The sequence below is a fragment of the Odocoileus virginianus genome, chromosome 15 (assembly GCF_023699985.2).
Source record: "Odocoileus virginianus isolate 20LAN1187 ecotype Illinois chromosome 15, Ovbor_1.2, whole genome shotgun sequence".
NCBI lineage: Eukaryota > Metazoa > Chordata > Mammalia > Artiodactyla > Cervidae > Odocoileus > Odocoileus virginianus.
The window spans coordinates 16,870,335-16,894,073 of NC_069688.1; the positions used below are offsets into that span (position 1 = coordinate 16,870,335).

Sequence of the window (23,739 nt, forward strand, 5' to 3'; positions counted from 1 at the left end):
AGTCTTAAGATTTCATTATATAGTCTAAAATATAAGATTTACAAATATTTTCCCATGGTCTGTAGCTTATCTTTTCATTCTCTTAACATTCTCTTCATTTTGATAAAGTCCAACTTACTGATTTTTTTCCTTTCATGGATCACACTTTTGGCATCTATCTCAGAACTCTTTTCTTAGCAGGTCCCAATGGTTTTCTACTAAAAACTTTATAGTTTTATGTGGCATAATTATACCTAAGGTATTTTGTGAGGTGTGAGATAGAGGTTGAGATTAATTTTTTACCCATCCATGGGCAGTGAGCTGAGACCATCCTTCCTCCATTTAGTGGCTTTATTTGCACTTGGTCAGGAGTCACTTGGCCGTAATCCCACAGCCCTTCCTAGGTTCTCTCCACTGATGAGTCATGCCTCCACCAATGCAGCAGTTTCTTGTACCCATTTAATAAGTTCTGAAATTGGGTACCATTCATTCCTCCCACTCTATCCCTTTTCAAAGTGGTTTTATCTATTCTGGTTCCTCTGCATTTCCAAATAAAAGTTTGGAATAGGCCTAGATACATCTACACATTTTTTTTGTTGGAACTTTAATGTGCATTGTGTCAAGCCGATCCACTCTTCTGGGGAGAAGTAGCATCTTTAAGATGTTGTCTTCTAATCCATGAACGTGGTAAATGTTTATTTAGATGCCCACTGATTTCTTTAATCAGTGTTTTGTAGTTTGCAGCATACAACTCCTGACACATTTCATTAGGGTTATGCCTAAATACTCCTTTTTCAGGAACTAAAAATATTGTATTTTAAATTTTGGTTTCAAAGGGTTCACTGGAAATGTGACTGACTTTTGAATGCTAACCTTGTATGCTGAGACTCTGCTAAACTGACTTACTTATTTTAGGAACCTTTTTGTATTTTGCAGATTCCTCGGGATTTCTGACATAGACCATTGTGTCATCTCACAGTTTTATTTCTTCCTTTCTGATTCTTTTGCTTTGCCTTGCCTCACTGTGCAGTGTAGTATTTTTAAAGCACTCTGTCAGAATCTAACATTTAACTTCCACTTATATATATACAATCTAACGTTTAACTTCCACTTTTAAACACTCTGATATGAACAAACCCTGAGAGGACATCAAGGACAGAGAACATGACCAGGAGCACCCGGAGAGTGTCGGGGTGTGATGTCAGCAACGGGACACTGGTGAAGCTGGATGAAGGTCAAAGTCACTAACCTCTTCCCTCAACTGTAGACAAGTTCTCTCATTCCTTTCCTCTTTCTCCCTGCTCCCACTACGTAATGAAACTACTCAAAGAAAAGCTGGGCAAGGACAACAAAAACTGCAAACCCAGGTGAACTTGTGGAGGAAAAGCAAACACGCCCCTTGCCATTCTGTGCATGTCTGTCTGAAGCTAAACCCCTGGTTTTACGAACTGGACTGGCCATCTTGGTGAGTATAAAAAGTGGTACAATACTACTGACTGCTATATTCGTGTAACAGAACATCAGGTTGTCATGAAAAGGGTTGAAGCACTGATACATGATGCAACATGGATGGACCTCGAAAACAAGCTGCTCAATGGAAGGAGCCAAGATGGTTCCTTGCCATCACATGTTCAGTACGTGCAAAGTCACAGGGGCAGACAGCAGAAGAATAGCTGACAGGGTGGGGGTGGGGGAGGGAGTGACTGCTCATGGGGATGTGCCTCTTTGGGGAGAGATTCCTGAATTAGAAATCAATTGAATTAGAAATCAGCTGTTCCTGAATTAGACAGTGATGGCATCAAGTTGGGCGCTCTGACTTTAGGGACCACACTCTGCTAAGAACACCCCACAAACACCCCACAGGTGTGGGGATTACTAAACATGTTCCAAGGTTAATTCAATGCATTTCAGGATGATATTCTTCAAATTGTAGATAGAGAAACTGAAAAACGAAAATTAAGTGCTCAGAGGGTAAACTGACAAGGTTAAACAAAGCCACAAACAGACACTCCAGACAAGACAGCGGTGCTGCAAGACGGAGGAGCTGGTTTCCTCAGAAGCTAGTGAAAGGAAGAGAAATCCAGCGAAGCTGGGAAAGAATCCGGGGACACAATCTCAATACAGAGGTGGAGATGTGGCAACAGAACAGAATTTGTGGTGACCGTGGTAACTGGTCACACAGTGGTGACCATTTCATGATGAATAAACATCAAATCACTATGTTGTACACTTGAAACTAATATAATATTGTATGTTAATTATAACTCAGTAAAATTTTTTACATTAAAAAAAAGAAAAATAAATGCATACACATCTGAAATTAAGCCTTTTTTACTATTCCTTTGCACCATCACTTAAATTTATTATATAACCAGGTAAGCCAAATTTATAATTTTGGAATACGTCACATTTTGCAGGATATCTGCTAGTTGCATTTTTAAAAGGTCCTTCCTAATCTTAATTCTTTCTTCAAGATCTAGGATATAAAAATATTAACTAGAGCTTCCCTGGTGGTCCAGTGGTTAAGAATCCACCTTGCTAAATCTCTTCCAACTCATTGTTATAGTTTTAATTCTTTATAAAGGCTACATGATATTCCACGATGTGGTGTATTAAAACTAATTCAGTATGTTCATTAAAAAATGTCTTTCTTGATACATTGGCGGAATTTACAAGGGAACAAGAGTGAAATTTACATGCTCATTTTTATATTTTTAAGTTGGAATTGTAGCATTCAAACTGGTGAACAAATGCTAAACATGAGTTTATTTTCATAAAGTTATAATAATTGATTAAAAAAAAAAGACTCCACCTTGCAATGCAGGGGACACAGGTTCCAGCGCTGGTCCGGGAGGACCCCACATACCACGGAACAACTCAGCCCGTGTGCACAGCTACTGAGCCCATGCACTCTGGTGCCCGTTTGCCACAACAAGAGAAGTCACGGTAATGAGAAGTTTGAGCACCACAACGAAGAGGAGTCCCTGCTCGCTGTAACTAGGGAAAGCCTCACACAGCAACAAAGGCTTAGGACAGCCAAACAACTAACTAATTAAATAACTAGCACCACTTTGGTGATTGAAGAAAAGTCCGATGCTGTAAAGAGCAATATTGCATAGGAACCTTGAATGTTAGGTCCATGAATCAAGGCAAATTGGAAGTGGTCAAACAGAGATGGCAAGAGGGAACACTGATATTTTGGGAATCAACGAACTAAAACAGACTGGAATGGGTGAATTTAACTCAGATGACCACTGTATCTACTACTGTGGCAAGAATTCCTTAGAAGAAATGGAGTAGCCACCATAGTCAACAAAAGAGTCTGAAATGCAGTACTTAGATGCAATCTCAAAAATGACAGAATGATCTCTGTTCATTTCCAAAGCAAACCATTCAATATCAGAGTAATCCAAGTTCATGCCCTGACCAGTAATGCTGAAGAAGCTGAAGTTGAACAGTTCTATGAAGACCTACAAGACCTCCTAGAAGTAACACCCAAAAAAGATGTCCTTTTCATTATAGGAGACTGGAATGCCAAAGTAGGAAGTCAAGAGACACCTGGAGTAACAGGCAAATTTCATCTTGGAGTATAAAATGAAGCAGGGTAAAGGCGTAAAAGCAGGGTAAAAGAGTTTTGCCAAGAGAATGCACTGGTCATAGCAAACACCCTCTTCCAACAACACAGGAGAAGACTCTACACATGGACATCACAGATGGTCAATACTGAAATCAGATTGAGTATATTCTTTGCAGCCAAAGATGGAGAAGCTCTATACAGTCAGCAAAAACAAGACCAGGAGCTAACTGTGCCTCAGATCATGAACTCCTTTATTGCCAAATTCAGACTTAAATTGAAGAAAGTAGGGAAGACCACTAGACCATTCAGGTATGACCTAAATCAAATCCCTTCCGATTATACAGTGGAAGAGACAAATAGATTCAAGAGATTAGATCTGATAGACTGAGTGCCTGAAGAACTATGGATGCAGATTTGTGACACAGGAGGCAGTGGTCAAGACCATCCCTAAGAAAAAGAAATGCAAAAAGGCAAAATGGTTGTCTGAGGAGACCTTAAAAATAGCTGAGAAAAGAAAAGAAGTGAAAGGCAAAAGAGAAAAGGAAAAATATACCCATCTGAAAGCAGAGTTCCAAAGAATAGCAAGGAGAGATAAGAAAGCCTGTGAAAGTGCTGTAGTCAATATGCCAGCAAATTAGGAAAACTCATCAGTAGCCACAGGACTGAAAAAGGTCAGTTTTCATTTCAATCCCAAAGAAAGGTAATGCCAAAGAGCATTCAAAGTACCGCACAATTGCACTTATCTCACATGCTAGCAAAGTAATGCTCAAAATTCTTCAAGTCAGGCTTCAACAGTACGTGAACCGTGAACTTCCAGATGTTCAAGCTGGATTTAGAAAAGGGAGAGGAACCAGAGATCAAATTGCCAACATCACCGGGTCATCGAAAAAGCAAGAGAGTTCCAGAAAAACATCTACTTCTGCTTTATTGACTACGTCAAAGCCTTTGACTGTGTGGATCACAACAAACTGTGGAAAATTCTTCAAAAGATGGGAATACCAGACCACCTTACCTGCCTCCTGAGAAATCTCTATATAGGTCAAAAAAACAACAGTCAGAACAGGACATGGAACAACAGACTGGTTAAAAATTGGGAAAGGAGTGCGTCGAGGCTGTACATTGTCACCCTGCTTATTTAACTTATATACAGAGTACATCATGAGAAATGCCAGGCTGAATGAAGCACAAGCCGGAATCAATATTGCTGGGAGAAGTATCAGTAACCTCACATATGCAGATTATACCACCCTTATGGCAGAAAGTGAAGAAGAACTAAAGAGCCTCTTGATGAAAGTGAAAGAGGAGAGTGAAAAAGTTGCTTAAAACTCAACATTCAGAAAACAAAGATTATGGCATCCGGTCCCATCACTTCATGGCAAGTAGATGGGGAAACAATGGAAACAGTCACAGACTTTATTTTCTGGGGCTCCAAAATCACTGCAGATGGTGATTGCAGCCATGAAATTAAAAGATGCTTACTCCTTGGAAGAAAAGCTATAACCAGCCTAAACAGCATGTTAAGAAGCAGAGACGTTACTCTGCCAACAATGGTCTGTATAGTCAAAGCTATGGTTTTTCCAGTAGTTAGGTATGGATGTGAGAGTTGGACTATAAGGAAAACTGAGCACCGAAGAACTGATACTTTGAAGTGTGGTGTTGGAGAAGGCTCTTGAGAGTCCCTTGAACTGCAAGGAGACCAAACCAGTCTATCCTAAAGGAAATCAGTCCTAATATTCACTTGAAGGACTGATGCTGAAGCTGAAACTCCAATACTTTGGCCACCTGATGGGAAGAACTGACTCACTGGGAAAGACCCTGATGCTGGGAAAGATTGCAGGCAGGAGGAGAAGCGGATGACAGAGGATGAAATGGTTGGATGGCATCACTGACTCGACAGAAAAAGTTTGATTAAGCTCCAGGAGTTGGTGATGGGCAGGGAAGCCTGGTGTGCTGCAGTCCATGTGGTTGCAATGAGTCAGACACGACTGAGAGAATGAACTGAACTGAACTGAGCACAAGTTTGTATATAAAAAGTACTTTGCGCATTTCTGTTCTACCTGGGCAGAAACTGCCACACACACACAGACTCACACACACTCAGCAAGGGAAGTAAGGAATTCTTGCTGCAAGTTGCTGCTGTCCAGAACTGCAGACAGTTCTCAGGCTGGTCTCAGGGCCCAGGAGGTCTTTATCACTTCAACAGTGTCACATGACCTACTTACCAGTGTGGAGGCAGGAACACCCACATTCCACACAAAATCTGTCAGCCCAGATTTTCTGACAGATACATACACTTTTTATCCAACATTACCAGTGTGCTCTCATATTTGAAACAAGCAAGCCTCTTCACAATCTACTCCGTCACCACAAATTCACATACCACGCAGCTGCCCTGCACAGACTCCCCTGAAGACCCTCTGCTCTCCTGTGGGGATAGTCTATGTGGGCACAAGCAGCAAATCAACACAACCCCCTGTCAAGTAACTGGACTCTGAGGACAAACATAAAATGGTAAAACTATAAAGAAGACAGCAGAGGAAATCGGGACTGCAGAGATCTTGGGGCATGGGGTGGCGCCTGGATGCCCCGCACGTTTTGTTCTTTGAATCTGGGGGTGGCATCCTGGGTAGCCCTACAGTTGCGTTCACTCTACTCGGCGCTGAGGAACTGCTCTCACGTCTGTCACGTTTCCCCATGAACAAGGCTCACTGAAAAGGTCAGTAAAGGAGACACAGGGCACACACACATGTCCGTGACTAGCAGTGGCAGAAACTGGAAAGGACACCCTTGGAAACAACAAAGAGAAAAGCAACCATCCTTCTTTGTTTATAGACGAGTTTGCATTCATGGAGAAAGATGTGGAGTAAATGCCCAGCAGAAAGGAGATGTTTAGATTTCCTTTTCTCCATGTATTAACAACCAGTGACAGCGGCAGCTGTACCATGATCTCCCACAGATAATCCTGAGAGGCCTGGTCTGACGCTTCTCCAACATGTGGTCCAGCCCCAAGCGCGCCCTTGGGACCACTCTCTCCACTGTCAGTGATTCCAGGGAGAGGAGCAAAGTCTCTGGTTTAAAAAGAATAGTAATGAAAATGATTATACTATCATGAAAAATAGTAATGAAAATGTCCAGTTCTTAAAAGTCATATTTTCATTAATAAGTGTCTAAGTAAACAGGAAAAAAAAATGTTGAACTAAACCTGAGGCATTCAGTGCAATTATTTAGTATGGATCTGATGCTCCTCCAGTCATTCAAGATAATTCCAGCAGAGATGGCTCACCGCTACTGTTTAACAAAAACAACGGAAAACACCAAGAATCTAAATTTACATCACTACTGACAAGAAATGGTCAGACTTCTGATCTGAGGTCCAGGGATTACAACTATAAAGCAAATACAAAATTTACAGAAGTGAATTCCCCTGGAACTGGAAGTAACTACACATAGGCCAGAGCACCAGAGATGCAGGCGCTGGCCTCTGGAGGACCGGGCTCCAGGCCCACCCTTGACCTGCAGCCAAGTTATTACTTAGTCTCAGGAGCTTCTGAGTCTTTACTTAAAAACACAGTAACATGACCTAATTTGCCAGCGGGCTAGAGAGTTGAAGGGAAAGAAAGAAGGACCACGGTGGCAGTGACACTCCCTCTCTTTCCACTTCCATGTCCTATATGAACAGTGTTTTTACTGCAAACAAAAAGATTTAAGTGGGTTCTACCTAAAATTATAATCTGTAAGATTCTCCAAATTTGAGAAGGCACTTAATAAAAGCAAAATCAAGCATTTGTTTCATATGTGAGATGAACAAGTAACATCCCACCAAGCTTCTGAATCACATGGCCCAGTGCCCCACAATAAGGCCTGCTGCCACAGGCTATTATGCTGAGAGAGGGAGAGAAAGAACCATATATATTTTTTAATACTTAGTTTTATTTATTTGGCTGTGCCAAATCTTAGTTGCAGCATGCGGGATCTAGTTCCCTGACCAGAGATGGAATCCAGGCCCCTTGCCTTAGGAGTCTTAGCCACTGGACCACCAGGGAAGTCTCAAGAAAGAACCATGTTGACATGTGAAATGTCCAGAACAAAATTCAGTCCTCAGTGATCACTTCCCAATCACAGCCCTAGGAGCTGGGTGGGGGCCATGGTGGCCCAACCCACCACCTCCCAGTTCTAAACAGAAGAGGTCTGTGCAGATTTGTTATTAACACAGAGCTTGCTGTTTGGACTTCTATTTTTTAAAAGTTTGAAAGCTTTAAAACTGCTGGTCCCCTACAGGCAGATAATTATGATTTTCGTGAGATGATGTGGAAAGAAGGGGAGTACTGAGATTTGTAAGAGAAGGAATGAATGAAAAAGCAAAAAAATCCTGTCCACTGGCTGTATTCTAGACTTACTGTGCTGCAGGTAAATTCACTGGATAAATTACTAACCAGGGTTAGGCAGCAGATGTTTTTATGTTCTTGCATCAGCTGATCTTCCTTCTGGATTCCTGGATTTAGCTAAATCCAGGAATTTAGTCTCCTGGATTCCTGTTTTAGCTAAATCTCTCTGTACTTTTAACTCCACTGGCTTCATTACCTCTTCTTGCCCATTGTTATAATTAAAAAGACAGCTTGATTTCTGTTCTATCCTGGAAAAAAATAAAAACACTTCCAACCTCTAGTTATCATTCTTCTAAATTACTCATCGCACTCCTCCCATTTTGTTTGTAAAAACAAGAAAAGAAAGAGATTAATGCTGACCAGAGCTGTACTTTTTAGTTAATTGAAAAAAAGAAAAAGTAGGAGGAGCAAGGGCAGAACCACTACTATGGTGTCTTTAGGTGTGCAGAACCACTTCTGTGTGTGAGCTCAGGAAATCACAGCCACCTGGGAAGGCAAGTGCTCTCTGTCCTGCCTGATGCCTGAGGGGTCAGCCCCCAGCGCACTGACCAACGCCTGAGACGAGACTCACAGACGGTGGTTCAGAGCCCTGCTCTCCCCTCTCCACCGCCTCTACTCAGTGACCAGTGTCGCTCCCGAAGCTTGGATTTTGCTAAACAAGCCCCTTGCATCAGTCAGGCCAACACTGCCAAATCACCCCAGTGAACAACAGCTAGAAATGGACAGGGAACAACAGACTGGTTCCAAATAGGAAAAGGAGGGCGTCAAGGCTGTATATTGTCACCCTGCTTATTTAACTTATATGCAGAGTACATCATGAGAAACACTGAGCTGGAAGAAGCACAAGCTGGAATCAAGATTGCCGGGAGAAATATCAATAACGTCAGATGTGCAGATGACACCACCCTTATGGCAGAAAGTGAAGAGGAACTAAAGAGCCTCTTGATGAAAGTGGAGGAGGAGAGTGAAAAAGTTGGCTTAAAGCTCAACATTCAGAAAACTAAGATCATGGCATCTGGTCCCATCACTTCATAGGAAATAGATGGGAAAACAGTGGAAACAGTGTCAGACTTTATTTTTTTTGGCTCCAAAATCACTGCAGATGGTGACTGCAGCCATGAAATTAAAAGATTCTTGCTCCCTGAAGGAAAGTTATGACCAACCTAGATAGCATATTAAAAAGCAGAGACATTACTGTGCCGTCTTTAGACGGACCTTTGTTGGCACAGTAATGTCTCTGCTTTTTCCAGTGTTCATGTATGGATGTGAGAGTTGGACAGTGAAGAAGGCTGAGTGCCAAAGAATTGATGCTTTTGAACTGTGGTGTTGGAGAAGACTCTTTGAGAGTCCCTTGGGCTGCAAGGAGATCCAACCAGTCCATCCTAAAGGAGATCAGTCCTGGGTGTTCATTGGAAGGACTGATGTTGAAGCTGAAACTCCAATACTCTGGCCACCACATTCAAAGAGTTGACTCATTGGAAAAGACCCTGATGCTGGGAGGGATTGGGGGCAGGAGGAGAAGGGGACGACAAAGGATGAGATGGCTGGATGGCATCAGCGACCCCATGGACAAGAGTTTGAGTAAACTCCAGGAATTGGTGATGGACAGGGAGGCCTGGTGTGCTGTGATTCATGCGGTCGCAAAGAGTCGGACACGACTGAGCGACCGAACCGAACTGAACTGAACTGGGTTCGACTGTGTCCCTCAAGTCATTGGGCGGAAGAGGGTGGAGCAAGGGGCGGGGGTTGTCTGAGCCAGTTCTGAGATTGCTACTAACAATTCCTTTATGTTTTCAAATGGTCAAGAACTACTGTGACAGTCTGCTGTGGTTCAGACCTCATCCTTTTAGTCAGGTTTTCACTGCATGCTCTTTTAATTGCTACAGAGGACAGGACGATAAGTAACACTTGGCTCCAGCAAGACAGTCTATTTTTGGTCAGGAGATAACAGGAATGAACTTATGGGTGGGGCCGTGCCCTCCCAGGGGTGTCTGCCCTGAACTGGATGAACCTCATAAGCCACACCCTGAAAGCCTCTGGGTAAAGCCCCACCCACAAAAACCTCCTTGGACTGTCCGTGCGGCCCGCTGGAAGGTCAGCTTCCAGCCGACTGGACTGACTTCAGCCCTGCGTCCACACTCAGCCGCCGCATTCGTCAACGACTGACAGGGACAGACATGCAGAGGACCCTCAGGGCAGAACTTCTGTACCTAACTGCTGACAGGTTGAATTTCTTTTTATTGGATTTTTTTTTTTATTGGATGGTTTTTTTGAAGCACTGTTAAGGCAGTAATCTTGACAGTGGTTAGTGCTTGGCCTACACAGTTCAAACGCCTCTTTCAGGTGGTTTGTGGTTCTCTCTCCTCCTCTTCCTGTGATCAACCTGGTGGGTGTACTGAGCCTCTCTGTAATCTGCCGGTTTTCCCCTTTGTCAATGTCTCCATCACTGATTACGCAGAGAGATAGACAAGAGTTTTCTCTTCTTAAGGGTTGTTCATTGAATGATAAAGGTAATGAATGATTTAGAAGTGCCCATTTTACTAGATAAATCTGTTCTAGTTACCCAGAAATAATCTTTACGGTTCAAGTTCAATACTCGACATTTCCTCTTGAGCCCCTAACTCCCTAGTTGGGTCTTTTTGAATGATGTGAAATTATACCTAGACATTTCATTTAGAAACTATTCTTCTCCAACTAGACTCATGAAACATTTGTAGCTGTTTTCATAACTCAGTGTACTTTTTAGGCAATGAATTCATATACATCCCTTTAAAAGACTGAGGCGAAATTCACATGACGCAGGATTAACCACGTCAACACTGCACAGTTCAGTGGCATTGAGCACATTCACGGTGTTGTCCAGTCCTGGAATACTGTCATCGCCCCAGGGAGACATGGTGCCCGTCAGCGGTCACTCCCTGCTCTCGTCCCTCCTGGCGAGCACCAGCCTGCACTCTGTCGCCAAGGGTTTGTCTCCTCTGTTTCATGTAAGCGGGACCCCACAGCGTGCATGCAGCCTTCTGTGTGGACTCCTTCACTCAGCATCGTGTCCTACACGGGTCAGGGCTTTGACCTTTGGGCCAGTCTTTGGAGCATCCTTGGCTTTAGGATTTAGTACCTGCTTTTTCAGTGACACTTTATTCTCTTGCCATTAACTGGGCGGTGAACCTACCAGGAACAATTTTTCAAAATGATGAAAGATTTCTTGAGTATGTCTCTTGAAAGAGGATTCCAACCACAGCAATGAGCAAACCCCAAGGGAAGTGTGTCTCTTTAAGAGGCAGCCGTTTGAAGAGGGGAATCAAAGGAGGAAGTCACTGAGGCTTCTGTTCCCAGGAGAGCGCTCACCAGACACGCTTTCTGCTGAAACAGCATCTGAGATGATGCCTCAACAACGGCCCCCGAGCCCCGTCCACTCGTGCTGGACGGTTCCTAAAAGCTCCCTGTGCTGCCCCTCCATGCACCTGGTCACACAAGGGCCTCCAGGAGACCGACGCCCCAGGGCCCAGAGTAAGGGCAGAGCCTGACTAGTCACCCTCACCTGTTCCGGGCCCTCCTCCATAAGCTGGGGTTGCATCCCTGATAAAGTACTTTCCCAACAACCTCGAGTGTGTCCCCCTGGACACAGTGGGGAGGACCCAGGGTCCCAGCCCAGGGTACACAGAGGACGTGTTTCCCATCTGCACCTGGTCTTCGGACAACTTAGTCTTTACCCTTCCCTCTTAAACTGTGCACCAGTGACTGCTGCTAAGAAAGTACAAGTTCAAATCTTGTTGAGGAAAATCCAAGATGAATCCAAGCAAACAACTAATGTCCATTCCACAAACTCTTATTATGAGCCTCTCAGGTGCCAGGAATTGACCCGTGCACAGGAAATACAATGGTGAGTGAGAAACACAGCCTGCACTCACGGAGCCTGGCGATGGGCAGGCCAGCCTGGACATTGGCCACAAGGTATGCTAACCCACAGTGGTCTCCACCATGCAGAGGGGAGTGACTGGGTTGAGAACCAGCCTGTATGTCAGTAAGCCACTGGGACCCTGGGCTGGGCAGCCTGTACCTGGCACAGGCCAGCTAGGGGAGGCATTCCAGGGCTCCTCAGACAGGTGTTGATACTTGCATATTATCACTAAGATGTCGCTCAAGTTTACTTTAGAATACACCCCTCTGGTGGGACACAGGTCATGAGAAACCCACATAACCCTGAGCGATGGGCCAAAGGAGCTGCTGCAGGAGACAGAGGGCCTTAGAGAGCCCAGTTGTGAGGGCAGGAGGGGCTGGTACCTGGGACAAAGGGTGAGTGCTCTGGGCAGGAAGTGCCGTGGGCTGGGGGTGGGATGGGGGCTTCTGACCTGGCTGTGGGTTAGTTTGTGAGCAAGCTAACTAAGCTTGGTTTGAACTTAAAGATTATTGGTACTTAATCTGTTACCTTTAAAACAAAAGCTGGCATGTAAACACTAACTATTAATTGGACCATTCTCTGAAATACACCCTCCTCAGCATGCCCAACCCCTCACTCTATCCTCAAAAGCTCACCAGTCTCCACCCCAGGTGGGGAGTGGATGTCTAGACCAGGGGAGTGTGTCCCCCGCACCCTCACCTGAGTCCTCAGCCCCAGACTCCTGTGGTTCTCTCCAGGGTCCCCAAATCTGAACCTGCCCTCTGAGCCCTACAAAATGGCTGCTGGGTCTGGCACTCGCTGGCTGGTGTCTTTCAGGACCTCCTCCTGGCTCTCCTGCTGGTCTGTGAGCTCGGGCAGGAAGGGCTAATCTACACTCCTGGCATTAGGCCTAGCTCCCAGGAGAATTTCCCGACTCCCACCCCGGAGCTACCGGAAGTTACAAATCCACAGTGCCAGGTCCCTCCTTCTGCCCTCAGCGGCTGCAGAGATTCCCAGGTCTGTACCTCTGCCCCAGTCTTTCCCTCTCTTTCAAATAAATTAAAAATGTAAGAGCAGAATCATCTGTACTCCATTTTCAATTTTCTTACCTCTTTGTTTCTTCTCTCAAAAACTCCTAGGGGCACTTACTTTCCCTGGATCACTGGAGAATTCCTAGTTAACAGGATCTGAGGCTTCATCTGACTGACTTTTTATTTCAGTACTTTCTGATTTAGGATAAGTCCCCAAAATCTAGCAAAGCAGTAGCTAGCCAGATGCACAGCACAAACAGGCACCAAATATTTGAAGAATAAATGAATTATACTTTCTCCTAACCCTACTTTTATGTCTTCACAGTAACATCTTACCAATTTGAGGAGACAATTTCTATTTGCAAGATCAAGATGTCTCAACATTCTTCTCACTCACTGCTTTCAGGAAATCTTCTGAGACCACACATTTAAGACCTCATCACTTAAAGCAACAACCGCCCCAGTCCTTGGGCAGATCTAGTCTTCAATATAAAGGGGGACAATTCAAGGTCAAAGATGACGTAAGTTGCTTCCTCATCATGGTAGCACTCAGGCAGGCTTGTCTGTATACAGTGAGGGCTGACCAAACGCTCTTCAACAGTCTTCTTCAGTACATTACTCTCAAAGTGCCACTGAAAAAATCTAAACAAAACAGTACCTTGTAAACTAATAATGTACTTTAGACGGGTTAGTAGCTTTGGTTCTAACAAGTTGGGACATAAGTACTAGCAGGATTTTGAATTGAAAAAGGTTCCCCTCCCCTGCAAAAATGTTGCGACCTATATTTTCTATACTTCTAGGGTTAACATATTTCAGAAAAGTTCTATTTTCCCTTAGTATTGCCGTAACTCATAAAAATAAGATCACATACTAATCAGTAATAAAAAGATAATGCTCATACCCAGAATTATGACACCAAAGTAAAGTGAGTTTTCAGCCTATCTGACCTCTAAACCGTTGCAGAGGCCACCTGAGAGAAAAAAGGTCAGAGGACACGCCTGTCCCTGGACAAACAGCCAGCGTCCTGGGGAAGAAGAGAGCAGGGCAGGGGTGGGCTCAGCAGGGCTATTTGTAATGGTCTTTTCCATTACATCCAGACTATTTTCCTGACTCTTCTCACTTTAACTGGTCAGTACGGACACAAAACACCAAAAATATGTCACAGAAACACAAAAGACGGCTGTTTTTGTTCAACCATTCCAAGGGGGGCAGGTGAACAGGGTGGGGTGCCCTGCACAGGGGCCCAGCCCCAAGGCCATCTGTCCACCCAAAGATGTCACTGTGATGGTGGACCAGAAGAAACCCAGGAACTAAGATGTAAAAGACTCCATGACTTAGCCCAAACATAAAACTACCTTCCAACTAGCAAAGAAGTAGCTTTCTATATTAGATATTGGAGTTATATAATTATAATTAATCATTTTAGTTTGAATTCTGGGAAGTAAGTCTATTTTGTTAAGGTTTATGAGAAATATATTTTGTTAAGGTTTATGAGTTGCTATGAAACACAATAATTTTGGGGGAAAAAAAGAGACAATTTTTGTTTACTGGGCCATGGATGGATGACTGACAGTGGATGATGTCACTAATAGGCAATTATAACATTCAGCATTCCAAAACTATTAAATAATTTGTTTTGAAGAAATATAGCTTACAAAAGAACAAAAAGACAATCTATTTATTTGGATGGTTACATGTCAAAGCAAAGTTAATACATAAGATAAAGAAATTAATTCCAACCTAAAAAGAAGTATCAACTATTTCAACAGCAACCCACCCCATTGTTCTTGCCTGGAAAATCCCATGGACAGAGGAGCCTGGGGGACTGTCGTCCGTGGGTTGGCAAAGAGCAGGACATGACTTAGCAACTAAATGACAGTTAGTCAAATTTTGGTTCAACTTAAAAATGGAATGGATTCCAAAAGTTTGTCTGTAAACAAATTATTTAGACTACTCAGTGCATTTCCTACAGAAAAAATATGTCCTATGGCAATGCTGTAGACAGCAGTATGCCTCCAGTACAACTCACAAGAACCCGATTAAATGTCAGGTACACAGACGGTTCTGTGGCTTCATGGTAAACAGCAGGTGCCTTATGGAGCCAGAGCCCCTAGGCCCCAGGCTCCGTCAGTCCCCAGGAGCGAGGCCCGGGAGGCGAGTCCCGCCTTTACCAGCAGGAAGTGTGTCCCCAGGAGCAGCCCCCTGCAGCACTCTAAGAGATCTGCCAGCTGGAGGGGCTCCACTGAGATGCACGTGACGCAGAGCCCCCTGTACCTGGCGTGTGGTGGCAAGCGGGGGAACTGTGCTGCGTGCACCTCTGGGAGGTCTACATGGGGCCAGTGGAGTTACTGCCACCAGGCTTAATGTCAGGGCAACACCTTGCTTACTACAACTACACAATGTCTTTCCAGACGCTTGTGATTCTGAAACTGAGGGCTAAATGGGGTTCAACTTTGTAAGGACAAGGTTCATGCAGCCCAGTTCGGCTTTCCAAATATCTGGGCAGTGCTGTGCCTAACCTATAAGGCGATTACATTATAATACAGCTACCTTTCCACAAACAGGAGGAAGCATCTGCTACAAGACAAACGTGTATAAATCAACCCAGGGCTCACAGGGGATCTGTCCTTCAGGAAAGCAGGGTCCTGGGTAGAGCCACTGCTCACCTGCCCGGTGCCACGTGAAAGACAGAGCTGGGATGGGGAGAGCGGAGTGTGGATGGAGTTCGTGTGGAGGAATGCTCGGTGATGCTCAAAGTTTAGGAAGACCACAGCCAGATGGCTGCTGTGCAGACCACTGGCTTCTAACCTGCTCCAAGTCGGAGAGCATATGCACATAATGGGCTTGTCCTCCCTCAGACAGTGTGGCAAGCTCAGACATTACTCCAGCAAAACACCGACATCAAGACATACAATGACACGCTGTTTGAGGAAAGAGGCTCCAATGAGAAACCCCCAAATTCACTGTTTACAATTCTCTACATGACTGGATAGTTCCATTAAAAATGTTCTTCTTTCCCCTAATTCAAGACTAAGATGATTACTGGAATGGAACAACCCACCGCTGGGCCAGATACATGTACCATCCCTACCCAAAACAACACTGAGGGTGAGGTGTCATGCAACTCAACAGAAAATATGCTTTCTTGCCATGGAAAGCAAAAAACATGACAAAATAAGACTTTTTAAATGCCTTTTCACAAAGTTGTATTTTCATTTATATAAATGAACTCACGCAAAGCTACCTTATTAGTATAGATAATATACAGAAAAAACTTTAGAATTAAAAGACACATATATAGCACTTTTAATCCTAATCTTAATAAAATTGTGAATCACTAAACTTGCATCATTATTTCTCTTGTCACATAATGTTTCTCTCAGAAGTACTTTATGGGCTTAACCCAACTCCGGGCCTTGTTTTAGAGGCAAACTTTAGGGCCTAGTTTGTCTTTAAAAATAAAAGTACAGATGTCTCACCTTGCTCTGGTGACCTTCTGCAGAACCTTCATGCCTGACAGCCTGCAGCACTTCCCCTCCAGCTGCCTGTCCTTTAGGACGTCACCCTCCGAGTGCACCTCACTGAAGAGTCCAAGGGCATCTTGCACAAGAAGGCAGACTCTACAAAAAAGCATCCACATTTGCTCTTTAGGAACCAGGTTTTGATTTGGTACAGAGACCAGAATTTCCTTCTCCTTCAACAGAAATCCACTGTAGGCATCTTCCTAAATAGGTGAACCAGGATAAAGGAATGATACTGAACTAAAACATGCACTTCTTAGACTTGTACAAGCAGGTGTGTGGACCACCACCCACAGAAAACAAGAGACAGAATTCTCTTCAGGAAGATAAGTACTCCCTAAAGCCAACGTCCTTTACAAGAGCACACTGAGGCACCTTTCAAATCAAGCATTTTACCACTGCTGGACACAGAGTAGCCCCCGTCCCCTGTTCACCCTGGCTGCCGTAACAGAAACATTTATGTTTTGTACGGATGCTCAGCATGGAGCCACGGTCTCTCACGATCCTGTCCTGTTTGGAGCAGCCTGCCGTGTAAAGGCAGGGATGAAGACAGCACGCATTTCTGTGTTATACCTATCGTGTGGTTTTGTCCCCTGACCATTCTGCAATGCAGAGCCTCTACGAGGGAAGCCCTTTAGTTTGCCCTGACTTGCTCCTCTGCTCCTAGTCTAACTGAGGCTGAGGCAGAGCCGAGCGACCAGGCTCCATCTGCCAGCTGTGAGAGGGCAGGGCAGGGGGTCCTACACCCACTCCCATGCCCTCGGTCGCCTGACCGACCCCTGGAGCATTTCATACTGCTCTGTATTACTGTTAACACATATGAAGTCAAGATGTGTACAAAAACCTCCATGGATCTGGTTTTTTTTTTTGAAATTTATTTATTTAATTGGAGGCTAATTACTTTACAGTATTGTGGTGGTTTTTGCCATACATTGACATGAGTCAGCCATGGGTGTACATGTGTTCCCCATCCTGAACTCCCCTCCCACCTTCCTCCCCATCCCATCCCTCAGGGTCATCCCAGCACACCGGCCCTGAGCATCCTGTCTCATGCATCGAACCCAGACTGGCCATCTATTTCACATATGACGATATACATGTTTCAGTGCTATTCTCTCAAATCATCCCACACTTGCCTTCTCCCACAGCGTCCAAAGGGATCTGCTTTTTAAGACTAGAATTTTTTTTCTTAATTGGAGGATAATTGCTTTACAATGCTGTGCTTGTTTCTGCCACACAACAATGGGAATCAGCCATAAGTGTGCATATATATCCCGTCCCTCTGGAACCTCCCTCCCCGCCCCAACCCATTCCACCCCACTAGGTCATCACAGAGCACTGGGCTGATCTCCTCAGGGCACACAGCAACTTCCCACTAGCTATCTACTCTGCATATGGTAATGTACATATTTCAATGCTACCTGAAACTAGAGAGGATTTCTGACTGCTTGTGTGGAGAAGGGAGAGGTGGGGAACTGGATCCTACCCTTACCTTAAGCCTGCCCATGTCGCAGATGACCCAGGAAGGGTGCTCCTGTTTATTCTTCGGCCTGGAGTCCGTCCTGCCTTGGGGGGGAGGGAGGCACTCAGGCCCCCCTACTACTCTCCTCAATGTCTTCACACCCACCACACATACCTGCCTGCCTTGTCGGCTCTCGCAGGCGGCTCTGTCCCCCTGGCCCACGGGGACGGGAGCCGGGCGGTCAACACACTCCCAGTGGGAGTGGGCTGAGGAGCACACAGGAGCCCCAAGCACTAAACTGGTTCCTGCTCATGACCTGCTATCTCCAAAAACCACTGCAGGCCTGCACAGAAAAGGCCCTCGATCAACTGGTTTTTTCTGAATCGAGAGTTGTTTCCCATAAATTACATCACATTCAGGGAACACAAACGCCTTGCAGGGAGGTAGTACCGTGGGGGTGACTGCAGCAGCTTGAATGTTCTCACTGTAAGGAGACGGTAGGGAGTGAGCTCGGGCTGGCACAGGGACGGCACTGGGAGTCCGTCCTGCCTTGGGGGGAAGGGAGGGGCACTCAGGCCAGGTTTTAGAACACGGTTCCCTTACAGCTCATGCTCCGCCTCTGTAAGGTCTGTGAGTAGACTGCCTACAGTTGTGCTTGCTGTTTTGGACAGTGTTTTTCTTTGTGGCCAATGGATGGAAAGTACAATCAGCTCCTGTAATCCATCAATCCTAATGGAGTTTACTATTCACAACACTTCTAATGAGGTTCACATTACCATCTGGTCTGTGCATAAGGAAAGCGCCCACCAAGGAAATGGCAACCCACTCCAGTACTCTTGCCTGGAGAATCCCATGGACGGAGGAGCCTGGTAGGCTACAGTCCACGGGGTCGCAAAGAGTTGGACATGACTGAGCGACTTCACTTTATTTCTTTCTTTCCCAGACCTGATGCTCTTTTTGTATCATCTTCTCTGATTGCCCTTGAACGTCTTCAGCGCCACGGTGAACAGAAGCAGTGACACAGGGCATCCTCACTGTGTTTTTGGTTTTAAAGAAAGTATGTATCCTCAATTTTTTTTTTTTTTTGGTGGTAGATATTCTTCATCAGGTTAAAGATTCCAAGTTTACTGAGAAAAATTTAAAATAATGATTGGGTCCTAGAGCTTATAAAATGCATTTTTTGTATTCAATGAAAAGACTGTGTAAGTTTTCATCTCCTTTGCTAATGTGGTAAATGACAATGACAGTTTACCAAGTGTGAAAACAATTTTTTACTCCCAAGAAAGAGCAACGATTCTGCTATGTATTCAGACTTTTGTTATCTATACCCATGAGTGATACGGACCTTTAATTTTCTCTCTCAGATTTGGTATCCGGATTCTTTATATCAGCTTCATATAATGAGCAGACAGGAATTCCTTTTTCATCTGAAAACTTTGTATAAGATTTGAGTCATCTGTTTTTTGACAGTTTGAAAGGATTTAGTAATAAAATGACCTGGCTATTGGGCTTTCTTTACCTGGGAAGACTTTAGCTCTCAATTTCTTGAATAATAGTTAAACTTTTGGGGATTTTCTGGTAAGTTATATTTTTCTAAGGGTTTATCCATTTTGTTTACATTTTCAAGTTTATTAGCATAGCATAAAGATAGAACAATACCCTTTCACTACATCTCTAATAGATGGGGCTGATCCTCATATCTTCCCTTTTCAGTACTGCTTATTTATATCTTCTCTCCTCTATGAGTTTTTTCATTGAATTATTATTAAGCATTTCAAAGAACCAACTCTTGACTTTGTTTACTCAGTTCGTGTCATTAATTTCTACTCTTATGCTTATAATCTCCTGCCTTCTATTTTCTTTGTATTTATCCTATTATTTTTAAATTGCTTTTTATGTTAGAGGCTTGGCACATTTAATTTCGAACCTCCTTTCTAAAATGAACTTAGAATATAATATTTCTTCTAAGTATCAAATTAATGATATCACATAAAATTTGATATTTAGTCTTTTTATGATTATTCATCAGTTCTAGGTATTTTAAAATTTCCATTATTATCTCCTCTTTGACCCAGGAATTATTTGGAAGTATTTAAAATTTTTTCTATAAGGATTGAAAATGCACATATTTTTGTCATTAACCCTAATTTAATTGCACTACAGTGAAAGAATATGCTCTCTGATAATGGTTCTCTTACATTTGTAGAGATTTGTTGTATGGCCTAGCACACAATCTATTTTTAAGACAATATCAACCAAGAAGACTGCACATATTCTAGTTGTTAAAGATAGTTTTGTATGAGATCTGTAAGTCAAGTTACTTAAGTGTATTCTTCAAGTCTGTGTTCCTTCACTAACTTTTGTCTGCCTCACTGACTGGTTATCCGATTAGCTATCTATTGCTACATAGCAAGTCATTCTACAAGTTAGAAGCTTAAAATAACAAAGATTAGATTTTTCGAGTGGGCGTGGGTTAGAAACACATCATCTTGACAGTGGGTGGTGGGTGCCAAGCCCTGTTCCGTGGGCACCATTTTATCCTTAGACGACCTCTGAAAGCATGGTTATTCTCACCCTCACTCAGCATACAGAGAAGATCAGAAAGTTTTCGGGTCACATAATGTTACATAAGAGAACTCTTAACAATAAGATAAAATGAACACATAAACATATTTAACATCAACCTCTTTTTAAAAGTACAAATGTGGGAAATAACCAGGCTAAGAAATTAGCCAGCTAAACTCCTTATTTCAAGACAGGTAAACCAGATGAACATATAGTGGGAGTGAGGAACAAAGTGGAGAACGGCAGCCCACAGCAGCGTGTGGGCTCAAAAACTGTGCTGATGGGTGGCCCTGAACCTACTGTGGCAGCCACGCAGGCTGAGACTTCAAATGCGGCTAACATGGGTGAGGAGCTGAATTTTAAGTTTTACCTAACTGTAATTAGTTTAAATGTAAACAGCCACATATGGCAGCACAGTCTAAAGGCATAACAATTAGAGGATCCAAAAAACTATAAATATTATACTTAATAATCAGCTAGTCAACCTTTACGTACAGATGTGAGAGTTGGATCATAAAGAAACCTGAGCACTGAAGAATTGATGCTTTCAAATTGTGGTGCTGGAGAAGACTCTTGAGAGTCCCTTAGACAGCCAGGAGATCAAACCAGTCAATCCTAAAGGAAATCAACACTGAACATTCATTGAAAGGACTGATGCTGAAGTTCCAATACTTTCTGTACCTGATGCAAAGAGCTGACTCATTGGAAAAGATCCTGATGCTTGGAAAGATTGAGGGCAGGAGGAGGAAGAGGCAAGAGAGGGTGAGACGGTTGGATGGCAACACTGACTTAATGGACATGAGTTTGAGCAAACTTCAGAAGACAGTGGAGGACAGGGGAGCCTGGCATGCTGCAGTTCATGGGGTCACAAGGAGTCAGACATGACTTAGCAATCAAATTATGTTTTACCAAACATTAATATTCAAATATATTAATAGGTATTCCGAAAACCATCACCAAAATGCTGCTAGCGATAATTTTTCTAAAATTTACTTTGTCAGATCGACAGAGGAAAAAATACACCGAAATCATATATAATTATTACTGTGTTCAATTTTCCTTACAATATGGTATTTTATACCCAAGAACACCAGGAAACCCCCGTCTGCTCACCTGAGGCACTATGGTTTCAGCCTGTTCGGGAGTGGTTATTTGGCATGTGGAAACCAGAAGAATGCCCTATCTATCTTAAAGATACTAGTGTTAAATTTCCACACATGTGACATTTTTTAATATGCTGTGGCTATAAGACATTGATACTGGCTATAGGATTTGTCCATGGGTCAAGCAGCTGACTGTTCAGTGTGGGGGTGGAGGCGGCGTGGAGGCCTGCAGGGCAGTGAGCTTTGCACCCACTTCTCCCCATGGGTGCTCCGATTGCTCCTGAGCACACCCCTCCTGTCTCTCAAGTCTGACAGCAATGCCGGGGCGGCCCTCAGCTCTTTCCCTGATGCTCTGTTACCTGCTTGTGGCTCTGTCATCTGCCTGAAGTACTGTGTGAACTGCTCTCCCAGATCCTGTTCCCGTCACTCTTGGGCACCACCTCCCTCTGGGCAGTGCCCCTCTGCCTGCACGGATGCCTCTGCCCCAGCATGGGTGCTGGTGGGCGCTGGTCTTCTGGGCAAGCCTCTCACCTTGGGGGTGAGCTAGCGGAGGTACTCTTGGCCCCCCACATTTGGGGTAGATTCTCTCAACAGAGGCCTAGGGATGAGGGATGTGGTGGACAGCCCTCCTAGAGGGAGACGGAGTGCTGGAATGGGCACTGTCTGCGCCCCTGGAGCAGAGCCTAGAGCAGCAGCAGCTGGCAGGAAGTGGGTCAGGGCTCAAGAGCCACAGACTCGCTGTTCTTACTGAGACATAGTAGGTTTCCATGATTCCACAGATGGAATGTCCTCCATCTGCTGTGTGCCCTTAGGACAATTTCCAAAAGCTCAAATGTTCAGTTTCTGCAGCTACAATGCTTGTATGCGAGGGGAGAGTCCACCGTACCCTCACTGCTACTCCAGAAGCTGGTTCTTATCTGACTTTACAACTCACATTCACGCCAAACAAAGACCCTCTGGACAGCCAGCATGTGCCCGGCTCTTCAGCCGTTATTTGTGAGTTATGAGGGTATTTGGAAACTCTCTGAGTTCGCAGACTTAAGTGTGACTTGTTCTTTTTTCCTTAAAAGACATCTTGACTTGCGTGAACACAAGAAATGAGCCAAGTGCAAAATTACTGGGTCAGACGCAGGAGTGCTTGACGCAGCCGTAGCGCCACAGAATCAGTTGTCACAAGATCCTCAGTAACAGTGGCACGAACACGCTCATCCCCGTGCCCCGGCCTCAAGAGGTTACTTGTGTGCTAAGTACAGAGGGACTTCTGCGGGCCCAGGCCTGGGCAGGGCCCTCGGCTTCTCCCCAGGGAAAGGCCTGGCCCGAGCACACACACACACAGCACAGGCTGCAGGACTGCCGGAGCCTGCAGGAAAGCGCTGGGGTGGAAGGGCCTGGCCAGGTGGCTGGGGAAGGCTCCTTCGAGGGCTGGTCTTGAAAGCTGTCCTGCGCAGGGTTGACAGGAACACACTCGGAGCAGGGAGCTCAGCACACTCAAAAACTGGTACAGCAACATGGGAGTTTTCCCATGTTCGAGAAGTTGAGAGAAGGCTGGAAAACACTATGCAAGCACAAAGATAGAGGGAAAGTGGTCATAAGGGGAAAGACTACTTACTATTCGGGTATTCCCATGCATTATTTTTAATTTAAAATCAGTTATGTTTATGGAAACGAGGATGGAGGTAGAGATGTCACCCTGGTGGGCAGCTCTGGGGGCGGGTGTGGAGCCGCAGTGAGCAGCCTGTGTGGGGTGGAGGGTTTGGGTCCAGGCCCAGGTGGGTCAATCACTGGCCCGGAACAGCCAGCATGCCCACTTCCTGCCACTGGGGAATAATGGGGATGCTGGGAGGGCTCAGACCGAATGCTGTTATAGAATCACGGCCGCTGGCACAGGAGGTGGTTGCTTTAACAGAGGATGCTCAGAGTCCCAGACAGGACGCCAAGGACACCCAGTGACACCATGCCCCAGGCTGCAGGTGACTTTCATGCATGCTGAGCACTGATGCTGGGACCTCAAGCCTTGCATGGAGGGAAACTGCTGCTTTCAGACGTGGTCCACTCGGATAAACGTTGATAAACATTGAAACAGCACAGAAAAGATGTCTCCAGGGAGGAAGGGTTAAAGAGCCTGTCAGTCTGCCATTCAAAACTCTCCAAGTTAAGAGTCTGGCAAGAGAATGCCACTTATCTCAGATCAAGGTTCCACCCAAGCCTAAAAGACTGACCTTCACCAAGTAAACCC

The 23,739-nt window shown here is 44.6% G+C and overlaps 1 protein-coding gene across 6 annotated transcripts in view; it reads right to left on the bottom strand.

Annotated features, from left to right (window-relative positions):
• Nucleotides 1-23,739, bottom strand: part of SPIDR (scaffold protein involved in DNA repair) — a 265,133-nt gene that overhangs the window by 23,882 nt on the left and 217,512 nt on the right. For all 6 annotated transcript variants that reach the window (XM_070477068.1, XM_070477067.1, XM_070477066.1 and 3 more), the window contains one exon: nucleotides 16,332-16,472. In XM_070477068.1, the coding sequence (XP_070333169.1) occupies nucleotides 16,332-16,472 (141 nt within the window). The remainder of the gene's footprint in view (nucleotides 1-16,331; nucleotides 16,473-23,739) is intronic.